Below are 12,830 nucleotides of genomic sequence, written 5' to 3' on the forward strand. Positions count from 1 at the left end.
TTGGACGGTGATTGTGTCAAGCTCACAATTACATGTACCGAATCTAATCTAATCGGGAATTATTCGGGTAAATAAATTCGTTATTGTGTTAAAAAGGAAGTTTACATTAAATTATGGTATATATATGTTGTTATATCTGTACATAATTATTCAGTATATGTTCAGTATTCAGTTCGTAAGAAGTACATTTTACGCTAACTTTTATTTTGACGACATGAAGATCGTTAACTGTGTGTTGGTGTGCCTATTACCTTGTTTATTACCAGGTAAGTCACTGAAGTATATACGAGTATTTAATTCTGCATGAAGAAATAACGCACTAGCAGTAATTAGCTGAATTACACAATAATAGCTGTAATATACTAGGTATAAATCTTGAGAAGGATTGTGTACATTTGCTAGTACACACAAACAAATATTTCAAGAATTTGTTAATCAACAAGTTATCTGGGATCTGTTGAAACGGGGTCCTGGAGTGCATTAAGCACCAGATGGAGTACCGGACGTTTTATACAAAGGTCTCCAAGGGTCTATTGAGCGCCCACGTGATTTGCAGCCTTGTTTATGTACGGGAGGGACACCTGCCACTGATACATAGTCTATACCAGTAAACTGTGTTGAGCGCCCGGAGATGTATGTTTGTTTGTTTTTCGTCTCGTCGAAAGATTCTCAGTCCTATTACGATGTCACCAGCTGTAGGTGAAGTACCACAAATTTAGACCTATGCTTAGCGCTCAGAGCCGTAGCAGTGAGGGTTTTTATCGTGCCAACGCCTGTCGCGACTCGGGGCGTCCATTTATAAGGTCATATCCGAAAGACCCGTGATTCTCACTCCCTAATGCGGAGCCTTTGACAAGGGAGAAATCACTACCTATATCAACATCTTAGGTTTGACACGGTCATGGCACGAGCGGGCCTCAAATTCGCGAGCTCCCTGTTCATCGCGAAAGTTGTCTCGTGAGTAACAACATCATTGTATCATGCACGTGAAAATAAGGTCTTGCAATATAAAAATGTTATACACAAAGTTACCAATGGTTTGTATTACTTCCGGATAATTACCAGGTGTTGCTTATCTACAGGGCACGTGGTGTCTGATGACCGACCCGCTGGTTGCCCAGAGGACTTGCTTCCGCAAAACCTTGTTACATATAGCTCCGCCTGTCTGCAGATCAACTTTAATCACACGAACTGGGAAGTAGCGCGGAACCGGTGCCTTAGTGATGGCGGGGACCTCGTCCAGATCAGGACAGAGGGTATACAACGGTTCCTAGAACACTTTCTGATGTCACAGAAGATGGAGAAAACTGGGTTCTGGATTGGCGCCTCCGATAAAGACACAGAATCACAGTGGGAATGGGTGGCCGGTAAGTATTGACATACGATTGATTGATTGTATATTGTTTAACGTCCCTCTCGAGAATATTTCACTCATATAGAGACGTCACCATTGCCGATGAAGGGCTGCAAAATTTAGGCCTATGCTTGGTGCCAACTGCCTTTGAGTAGAGAGGAATATTTATCGTGCCACACTTACTGTGACACGGAACCTCGGTTTTTGCTATCTCATCCGAAGGACCGCCCCATTTAGTCGCTTCTTACGACAAGCAAGTGGTACTAAGGACCTATTCTAACCCGGATCCCCACGGGATTGACATAACTGTGTAACATCAATAAGTAAATATTACTCATGATACAGGTGCTACAACCACTGTATACCTTGTCATCAGGAAAATTTTATAGTGGAAATTTCTTTTAACCTCTTTACGTTTTATGTAGACCATCTGAACATTTAGACCCCAATTTCATTTACTCTTTATTATTCAATATAAAGCTAAGTAACACCTTTAATTAAATGACTAATCTCTGATTGTCTCTACCGTATGCCTCATTATGAACACAACTCTTGAATAAGACAACTTTTCATAATCTGAAGAAAAAGTACTATGCTGTAACAGATTAGCTTAGGGCAATGTTTGGAGAATAAATTCAACATAGTTTTTTATTCTATTATTCATGAAATGAATCTTTGATTAAGGGCAATTTTTAGGCCCATCAGACTGCAAGATAATAATTTTTTTCCTGTATGTGTATGTTGTGAAGAAAATGCCTTTAATCAAGTTCTAATTTGATTTTGTATGTACATGTAACACACAATTTGATTGGTTAATCGACATCAATCCACTTTTAGAACACTTCATTCCATACATAATTATGGTAATAGTTTAGAATGTAACTTGAACATTAACCAAACACAAATGTACGAGGGTTCATCACCCCCCCCCCCCACCCCCCCCCCCACCCCCCCCCACCCCCAAATATAACGACCACGAAATACTGAAGATAAAGAACGTCATGGATAAAGATAAAAGTTTATGCGCCGACCGCTGTAGACATACATGTATGTTTTTCATTTGTGTTCTTTGTCATCATGAAGAAAGATATCATTATGAAACTTTTTGGCCCGTGGGGATCCGGGTTAGAATAGGTCCTCAGTATCCTTCGCTTGTCGTAAGTTAAAGAATCACAAAATGATGTTGTTTTTTTTAATGAATATAATGAGGTATTAACATTGTCTACGACATTTTGGGACAACCCTCGTAGTAACATTAAATCTAAACAATTAAGAAGAAATCTGTTGGTTCAGTTACTTTCATGATACTATTGACATTCTTATATGTAAAAGGAAAACACCCTACATTTGTAGTAAAGTACAAAACTATTCTGTTAAAATCTTCATTCATTGATAGACATGAATCTTATTAAAATTTATAAGATCCGTGTCTACCAATGAATAAAGATTCAGAATATCCATTTCTAATATACAATCATATACAGTGTAGTTTACGATTACGTCCATCTAATTAAAATTAGATATTACATGTAGATCCGCTCACATACACAAAACTCCTCGCTACACAGCCATGAAAGTTCTTTGAGTATCGTGACCACGCCTACATTTTTTATTCTATTAAAAACCTGACACGGGACCTCCAATGTTCAAAGTTTACATACAAAAGACCAACGACTTTCGCTTCTGATACAGGATGCTTGGAAAGGTCTAAATGTATGTTAAAGGACTGAAGTTTGACACAGCTGCCAGGTTCGAGAATCGAACCCGGGACCTCCTGTGTGGAAGTGAGAGCCCTAGCCACTAGAGTACCGCGACCGGTTCTCTGATCAATTGATTTCAAAAAACAAAACCGCCAAAAAACATATGTATATTTAAAATATTATTTTCCTCATGGTATGAACATAATTCAGACAATTATTAAGATGTTTATACCAATGTTTCGATAAGGTGAAAGAAATATGACGTACTCCAACTGGCAGAACGGTCAGGGAACGAAGGCGCCGAAACACTCACAAGATTCTGACCTGGATGACTGCGCAGTGATGCGTGTCGACTATAGATTTAAGTGGTATGACGTGCCTTGTACCAATAAGTACCTCACGTACTCCTACATATGTCAGTATGGTGAGTAATGACCCAAAGAGTTCTACCAAGCCGCGTTTGTGTTTTCCTTTTTCAAATTCTGTAAATTTGAATACTTCAGTTCACTTGAAGATATCCTAACGTTCTCTGTCAATGCATCATAATTTTTACTGCCACGCCAACACGTGAAACAGAAACAAGAAAAAAGTCTTTATTTTATCATGTTCACTTTCAATTTCAGCTCTGACTTCAAGATCCGGCGAAGAACGGTACAGAGGCCCCGGCATTTTGATGTTGCTGACCACCATTGTTGTGTTAAAATTTGTTCAATATATGCAGTTGGGCAGATAAAGATTCGGAAAGAACTTCAGAAACTTATTTCATTTCGGGTTGTTGCTTTTTTTTTTACGTTCTTCCTCTTCCAGAGTTAAACTGGATAGATTTCTTCATATCAAGTTTGCACCTTCTGCACTATTATAAGTCATAGATCAAAATTTTTATTATCATTTCACCAGTACGGAAATATCATCTGATCCCACCTCTGGTGTGTCTAGGGGTCCGTGTTCGCCCTACTCTTAATTTATTTTGTATTATAAGATTGATCACACTGTTCGTTATCTTTACTTTTTCACCGAACTGTATCAACTTCAATGATGTATCGTCTAACTGATGAATATTAAATAAATATTTCATTTATACATTTATTTGGGATATTAATCATTTATTATAACAAGTTTCTATTTGAAACAGCTAACTCTTGAACGTTTAAGTGCAAAAAGATCAAATTCAAGATCATTTTGCTCGTTTATAAGCACATACTAGACTCCCACAATTATTTTCCTTTTTTGAAAAACTTTTTAAATGTTTAGTGTAAACAATACTCATTTCATGATAATCAACATTTTATGAACAATACAGCGGGCACCCTTCAGTTATTTCTCGCTGATCGCAGACTTACTAATTACTAACGGAACACCGTTTTATTCTGAGTTTACACACTGGTCACATGATTTCAAAATTTGCTTGTCCCTCAATACTTTCGGTGCAGACGATACACGTAGAGGTAGTTCTAAAACGCAACCTTAATGACAATTTTACGGAGAGTTTTACATTGCAAACTGAAGTAATGTTTGAGCTCTTGTATATTCAAAATGTAGAAGTTTGTCGTGTTTTTTTTTTTTAATTTGTTTTTCCCTTCGAGTGACCTTGCAAGAAACGGGAAATTTACGGGGCTGACAGCTAAAAATTGTAAAGGCGTGCACTAAATTCGGAGAAAAACGGTGTTCCATCAGAAACTGGAAAGTCTGCTAATATAAGGTGATATAATATAGGACCGTGCTTGATTGTTGCCATTGTTTTGTGCTGCTTCAGATTTCAGATATGCTAGAGTAGTACTGTTGGAATTCTTAACACTTAATGAATACCAGAAATGATTGAAACCAAGAGAACAATATGTAGCATTTATATGTTTCACATTAGATACTCGTGAATTATGATGTAAATAGACATACATGTAATATATTTCTTTATATGAATTTATCAATATACGAGTATTCAAAATGTTAACTGAATACTTCAGAATACGTCATTTTCTATGTATTTTGAAAGGTACACGACCCAATTCCGTACAAATCATAAAATTTGACATGAAATTCGTAAATTTATTGTCATTTTAAAAACTAGTGTGAACCTTCTCAATATCCTTTCGTGTGTGAAAACTATACTTCAATTCCATTATTGAAAACAAATGTAACATAAATTATATCAAAGACTTTTAGCATTTTCTTTATATTCAAAACGTTATATTTACATGTTATAGTATCGGTATACCAAGCACATACTTGCTACCTTGTTGAGCTAATATTCTTGTGTCTTATCAAAGTTAACAATGAAACTAAGAGGCATGTCTAAATAATCGAAACTCCTCACAATTTCAATTGCTTCCATACTATAAATATTCCTTTTCGAAATACATGTACAACAATCATTGTTTTCCCCAACATTGACCTCAATATTCCAACTATCGCATAAAGCGTGCAAAAAATACCCTGAAGCCCCTCGTTTGACTTTGACAGTATAACTGCATCTTCTGCATACATCAAAAGAAACAATGCTAAATGTATTACTAGTAGTCAGGTTGGTTTACATATATTTGAAAAAAAAGTTCACCTTCAAACCCTTTACTGTATAGAGAAAACTGGAATGGAGAGAATGTTTCTCCTTGCGTTACACCATTTATAGAAAAATAATGTAACACATGGTTTGATTTCATTGTCAAGATCTCGAATAATGCTAAAATGTCTTCCTATGACACGACTTTTGGCTAATTTGTAAAACAACTTGTTTCTATCAAAACTATCAAATGACGTTTTTAAGGATGTATGCTACACCAGAGAAATTTGATATGGATGAAAAGTGGAGGATATGTACAACAATATTTTGAACTTTCAAATTTACTTCATTTAGTCAAAAAATACAGTTTTAGTCGAAAGCAATCTGAGAAAATTTTTAAAAAAAACCTGCTGGACTCGAACACGCGCTCTACAGTTCAGCAGTCGACGAGCTAACCTACTGAGCTACTCAGCTAGGTGAGAATTTTTAAATGTATAGACAAATATTGCTAATATTTATATTTTCCACCATGTTTTAAAAGGAAGTCAGCCATTATAACGATGTAGAGTACCTCCTTAAACTAACCTACCAAACAATAATATAGCCTTTGTCCCTTACTAAGATAATAAAAGATTAGTCCATGCAGACCTAGAGTGGCATTATAAGTACCAAACCCTGGTTTAAAATCAAATTTTGCATCAGATACAGTACCATTTTCTCGGAAGACCACCCCATCAGTCGATCATTTTAAATCGTAGTGATAACCTAGGCCAAATTACTTATTAAAGTTATCACCTTGTAATTATTTGTGTACTGGTAGATGAACCCTGTCGATGTTCAGGTCAACAGACAAGAGATCATGCGCTAAATATCAGCATGAATTCTGGAATAACCCCCCACCCCCACCCACCCACCCACCCAAAAAAATACCAGACAACTCGTATTAGTTTCGAAGTCAAAGTCACCATGGAGAGCATTAACAATGTACATACAGCCACTGTGTTTTTGTTTGAATGTTCAATAACCCAATAAATGAATAGCTGAATTAATGAATGACAGTAATATTTTCTATAGACATATGTCAATAGCACTGAAGAGATATTAACCTACTGTTTGGGATTCAGACATTTATGAAAATTTCCAAATTAAGAATGCCCAGCATACTAAATCATTATCAGAAGGCATACAAGCGATTTTCGTATTGTTGATATAACGTTGTAGCACATACTAGCCGGTGAACTGTAGAGATTGTCATACACAGAGATAATGCTTATCTTCTCGCCGTCATTTGATTAGGAATATTCTATAATATAATGATGTGATATTTCGGTTAAATTGATCTTGCCATGGAAATTCCCAGCTACATATATCTCCTCGCTTTCTTAACTCTCTCTGTTCGAGGTATTGTATTCATCTATTTTCATTTTCTTTTCTTTTTTTTCTTTTTTCTGGTTTTTATCCTCAGATATTGGTTTAAAGTTTTTAGTTCCCACACCGAAAACTGTCCTCCACATCTGAGTAAATCTAACCTGCATACATACGGGCATATTTGTATCAAGGTGCATTATGGGAACTACGATTGGATTAAGGCCAGACAAGGGTGTAAGAACGAAGGCGGTGATCTAGTTCAGGTCAGGGACTCTGGGATACAGCAGTTCCTGCGCAACATCCTAAGAGGTCAAAGGTCGGAGGTAGACGGGTTCTGGATCGGTGCATCTGACAAGGACTCGGAGTCACACTGGAAATGGGTAGCAGGTAAGAAATAAGAGCTATCTAGCGCTGGTAATTTAGACATAATAATGAATACTTTATTTTCATAGAGCGAAATTATCTGATAATGGACTTCATTTTTGCAGTTACTGCCCTTACACTGGACGTAGGGGGCGTGCTTACCGATAGGGTCCTGAGCTTAAGATAAAATAGTATTAACAAATAGGGTATTGTAAAGCTTACAGTACCAAAATCTTTATTATGGGCTGAGTTTTAACAGGTTGTATCATATCTCTTATAATAACAAGGTTTAGTTTCTTCAATTTTACGAAGAACACTTTTTAGAATATACATTTTTTCAAATGGAAGGGATTGGGGGATTATAGAACTATCTGCAGTATTTGATCCTTAATTTTGTCCAAGTTATGATACAATTAATACCACAACTTCCATGAGTAATCTGTAAAAAAAAAAAAAAAAAAAAAAAAATAGACACCTGGAAACAAAAGCACGATGAAACCATATGATAATATGAATATAATCGGGTATGTAACATTGTTTTCAAAACGGTGGGGGGGGAGGGGGGGGGCAAGGTGAAGTTGGCTTCACAATTGTCTGAAAATTTTTGACAAGCAAAAACAAATATAAAAAGCTCCAAGTCCTAAATTGTTTGGGAGGAAGGGGTGGGGGCAGAAGTTTGGTCCTGAAATTCAATTCATTGGTTCCCTAAATTTTATAATTCCACTATAATTCAATACTACTATATAATAAAGGGGGCCACCTTTAGATCAAACTTTGCTTGTAATGATAACCAACTTAACATGTACATGTAATGATAACAGAAAATTTGGGGAAAAGTATACTGTCGGAAAAACGGCAACCCTCTCTCTCTCTCTCTCTCTGTGTGTGTGTGTGTGTGTGTGTGTGTGTGTGTGTGTGTGTGTGTGTGTGTGTGTGTGTTACGTGCTTGATGATTTTTTTAAAGTTAATTTACAAAAACATTAATTTTCAAAAGATTGAATCACTCGCATACGTTAGAAAACAGATTTTAACAGAAAAATGAAAAATTACATTAGAGATATACGAATTCGATATAACCGATGTTCCGTGCATTGACACCTGATGTACATATTGTTTTCAGCAGTGTGCAATGATTACAAGTTAATAATTGTACGCGTTGGTTGCACATGTAATTTTTGGCATATTCGTTGTAGTATATTTTTTTTGGTCGTCGAAAAGTCCCTTGGGGATCCGGGTTAGAATAGATCCTCAGTAACCACTTGCTTGTCGTAAGAGGCGACTAAATGTGGCGGTCCTTCGGATGAGACCGCAAAAACCGAGGTTCCGTGTCACAGCAGATGTGGCATGATAAAGATCCCTCCCTGCTCAATGGTCATAAGCGCCGAGCATAGTCCTAGATTTTGCAGCCCTTCACCGGCAGTGGTGACGTCTCCATGTGAGGGAAATATTCTCGAGAGGGACGTTAAACAATACACAATTAATCAATCATGGTCGTCGAAAATAGTGATAAAACACAATAACGAAGAATTGCTGACATACTAAAGACATCCTTAACCTGATCTAAGGATGCCGAGGACTGCGAAAAATCCCATACGGGACACATATATAATAAATGACTAAGAATTTTGTACAGTCATATTTGTCAGTAATTATACTTAATTTGTACAAAAATTTCCTTAATTGGTACTTAATATACAATCACGTGAGGACCTTAACGTGTTGTGCGCCTCCTGTATTCAGGGGGAAATAACTCGTGCTACACTGTGAAAAATGTATACCATTGACCTTTTTAAAATTGTCATTATTAATAATAGTGATTTTATTCTTCACGACTTCAATTTTGAAACATATCTTGTAGTTGCACACTGCAATGCATTTCTAAACAATAAAGACTATTTTAACAGGTGATCCTAAAATGAGTTACAGTAACTGGATGACAGGACAGGGTCCCCACAACAACGGATTTGTCTTCGGTAGTGGGTCATATGAGGATTGTGCTATGATGAGAGTGGCGGATGGTCTTAGATGGCACGACTTCGACTGCCATAATATATTCTACCAGTATTCATTTATCTGTCAGTATGGTAAGACATACTTCATCGTAAACCTCTGTATGGGATATGCAAGGTGAAGATAACGAACAGAGATCAATCTCATAACTCCTACAAGCAATACAAAATAGATAGTTGGGCAAACACGGACCCCTGGACACACCAGAGGTGGGATCATGTGCCTAGGAAGAGTAAGCATCCCCTGTTGACCGGTCACACCCGCCGTGAGCCCCATATCCTGATCAGGTAAACGGAGTTATCCGCAGTCAAAATCAGTGTGCCAAGAACGGCCTAAGAATCGGTATGAAACACGTCAGACAGCATTTGACCCAATGCGATGTTGTATTGACGAACTAGATCGTTATAACGACCATAGAATTTGCGAAATGCTGACTTCAATCGAGACTGTTGAAATCCCTGTATCATCAACTTGTTTGACAGTAGCTTGCCTCGATTTAAAAACTGACAATACCCAGAACAAGCTCTTGCATATCGAATCAGTTGAGATATATGAACACCATATGCAGGTGATAATGGAATATTGCTACATAAATGTGGAAAGTTGACGATGAAGAAGCTGAAATCATCCCGTTTGTCATACAGTTGAGTTGTCAGTTTGCCGTTAATATCTACTTTCAATAAAATATCTAAGTATGAAGCAGATATGTGTAGTAAGAGGTCCATGCGCCACTATGATACCCATGCCACTTTGTTCATGCATAACTGTATTTCATAGACTTACAGAAACAGTTTCAAAAGCAAGCCAAAGCCATCGAACAGCTACGAGAATATACACTACATTTTTTTCAACACACTTACAAACAAAGTTGGAAAAGTGTGCCATTACTGACAAACTATTAAATTATAATATTTGTTTTAAAGTTGAAATATACTTAAAATCAATTTGGACTTTGGATATCTATTCCAGCACTGTTTTAACTCCGAAGTTTATAATTCAAAGAAATCTAAAATATATGCTATATATATACATATAAATTTTTGAGGAATTTCTAAAACAAGAATTTGTCAATCGTCTTCAAAGGTGCATAAAGCGTATCCCAAATTCTTTGAACACCTGGATGTGACGTTAACATTTGTTTGAACACCTGGATGTGACGTTAACATTTGAAGATTGACGAATGTCCTTTGATGTGCCATTACTCATTCCTATAATTTTCTTGATGATAAAACAGTGATCACTCTCATAAATCCAATAAAAAAATACAAAATCGAAAACAGGGCAAACACGGACTCCTGGAAACACCAGAGATGTGCTTCTTCAAAACACCTGATCCCACGTCTGGTGATTCCAAGGGTTTGTGTTTGCCCTACTGTCAATTTTGTAATTTATTTACCGATCACACCCGCCGTGAGCTTATATCTTAATCATTCAAACCGAGTAATCTATAGTAATCTGAAGTCAAATTCAGTATGTAAAAAACGGTCTAACAATTGGTATGTCGAACAGCATTCGACCTAATGATAAGTTCTATATTCAGGTAATATCATTATAACGACCATAGCATTTGCGAAATGCCGACTTTAGACTGTTAAAACCTTGTAACATCAACTTATCTGTCAGTATTCTGCCTCGGTTTAAAATTTATCATATAGGTAACATGCTATCGTGTATCGAATCTGTTCACACACACACACACACACACACACACACACACACACACACACACACACACACACACACAAACAAAATGTAAGTGATAATGGAATATTGCTACATAAATGAGAAGATGACGATGGAGAAGCTGAAGTTTGTCATAAAAGGTGTCAGTTTGCTGTTAACGTCTATGTTCAGTAGAATAACTAAATATGAAGCAGATGTGGAAGACTTTGTGGTGTCTTTTATTTTGAGTTTACGAAGATAAATTGAATCGACATATGGATAATCTATATATTGTTAATAGATGAAACGTTGGCGATGTCTAAATGTCGAGTTGACAACAGTTGAGTTGACGACAACGACAAGATTTCCTCTTCCCATGTAGAGATTCTTGAATATTATTTATACTTTTGTTTCCTTAGATAAAATAACAACAACAACATCGACAACAACAGCAATACCAACAACACCGACAACTACAACAACACCGACAACTACTACAACACCGACAACTACAACAACACCAACAACTACAACAACACCGACAACTACCACACCATACGAAACTGTTGGTCCGATCATTGGTTGAAATAAGGTTAGCTATTCAGAGTTTCCATGACTTTAAAATTCTGTACCATTTATTTGCTAATCATGACGTAAATCTACAGCTGCATAAATGACCATAGTAGCTCAATCTGTAGAAGCCTGCTTAGTGTATGGAGGGTCTGGATCTGATTTTAGGCCAGGGTAGTCCAGAGTCGTTCAAAAAGTCACAGGTCTTCCGGATAAAATCTTAAAAACAGATGCCCCTTGTCGCGGTAGGCGTAGACACGATAAAGATTTCTCTGCTTGTTTAGCGTATGTTGGTACTTCAGTCAAACTACAGACGTCTCTTTGTAAAATTCCAGTCATTTGCTCTTTATATCATGAACAGTTTAGGAATGATTTCAGAATAATAGTTTTGTCTATAATTTGTCAGAGAATCAGCCAGTATGGGATGTGTGTCGTCTGTTGCTAAGGTTACATGAGTATGGAAATAGCAATTCACAAATTGTGTTGATTAGGTAGAACATTTTTGTGAGGATGTTCAGTCGTAATTAAGGTTTTCTGCTTCAAATACACAATACAGCGAATCAGGGTTAGTCGCCCATAGAATGAGATCCCTTAGGGCAAAAAAGCAGCCTCATTCTCGGACGTATAGATATTGGAGTGATTAATTGTAATCTTTTAATACGTAAGCCAGAACAGGGGGTTGATCTGGTAATCCGGAGGGAAACACAGAGAGATAATTTGAAGAAAATCTTATTCGATGTTTTTATATTAGCAGGTGGATAACAAGTTACGGAGAAATCGTCATACGTTACATGTGATGCTGCATCAGTCTGCGGGTGAATAAAGTTACCTACACAAAGAACGATCGTTGGTTCTGATGGCTGTACCAGATTTTGTAGTTTGGATATAATTTCTATGATCTATCATCTCCACTCGAATGCTTCAAGTTCTGATCGTGCTAAGCGATGCTGATTAGTAATTAAGCGATGATAGAAATTAGAGAACCATGAAATGTCGATGACCGGCGAAAGCAAGAGAAAGCCACTTTATATACAGCCTTAACATCACATTATCTACAATCGCATTCAGAATAAGAATTCATAAACATTCTTTTTATTATTAGAATGCGACTGAAGAAACATTTCATTTTCAATATCAGTAAAAGCAAATTTTTTTTTTTTTAAACTGTTTAGAATACATACCTGTAAATGCTTCCAGTTCTGGAGAGAATAATGACTGTGAGTAATGAGTGATAGTTTTAAAGTTATATGTAACCCACAAATTCAGATTTTATTGTTATCCGTCGATGTTAATTTCCATTAAATTCATT

The 12,830-nt window shown here is 36.7% G+C and overlaps 2 protein-coding genes across 3 annotated transcripts; both read left to right on the top strand.

The window, feature by feature from the left end:
• On the top strand, window positions 1-4,140 carry LOC125662043 (perlucin-like protein). Of its 2 annotated transcripts, none has more exons than XM_048894218.2 (4): window positions 1-266; window positions 1,083-1,367; window positions 3,302-3,478; window positions 3,678-4,140. In XM_048894218.2, exons 1-4 carry the CDS (start codon window positions 125-127, stop codon window positions 3,785-3,787), a joined length of 714 nt encoding a protein of 237 aa, XP_048750175.2. In that variant the 5' UTR covers window positions 1-124; the 3' UTR covers window positions 3,788-4,140. The 2 variants fall into 2 exon arrangements, with proteins under 2 accessions (XP_048750175.2, XP_048750184.1); XM_048894227.2 differs by lacking the exon at window positions 1-266 and adding an exon at window positions 442-695.
• Window positions 4,141-6,782: 2,642 nt separating this feature from the next.
• Window positions 6,783-12,362, top strand: LOC125662027 (perlucin-like protein). The gene is made up of 5 exons (XM_048894208.2): window positions 6,783-6,949; window positions 7,028-7,303; window positions 9,184-9,363; window positions 11,371-11,543; window positions 12,273-12,362. Exons 1-4 carry the CDS (start codon window positions 6,895-6,897, stop codon window positions 11,535-11,537), a joined length of 678 nt encoding a protein of 225 aa, XP_048750165.2. The 5' UTR covers window positions 6,783-6,894; the 3' UTR covers window positions 11,538-11,543; window positions 12,273-12,362.
• The last annotated feature ends 468 nt before the right edge of the window (window positions 12,363-12,830 follow it).

Source organism: Ostrea edulis, chromosome 1, assembly GCF_947568905.1.
Source record: "Ostrea edulis chromosome 1, xbOstEdul1.1, whole genome shotgun sequence".
In the NCBI taxonomy this organism is placed as follows: Eukaryota; Metazoa; Mollusca; class Bivalvia; order Ostreida; family Ostreidae; genus Ostrea; species Ostrea edulis.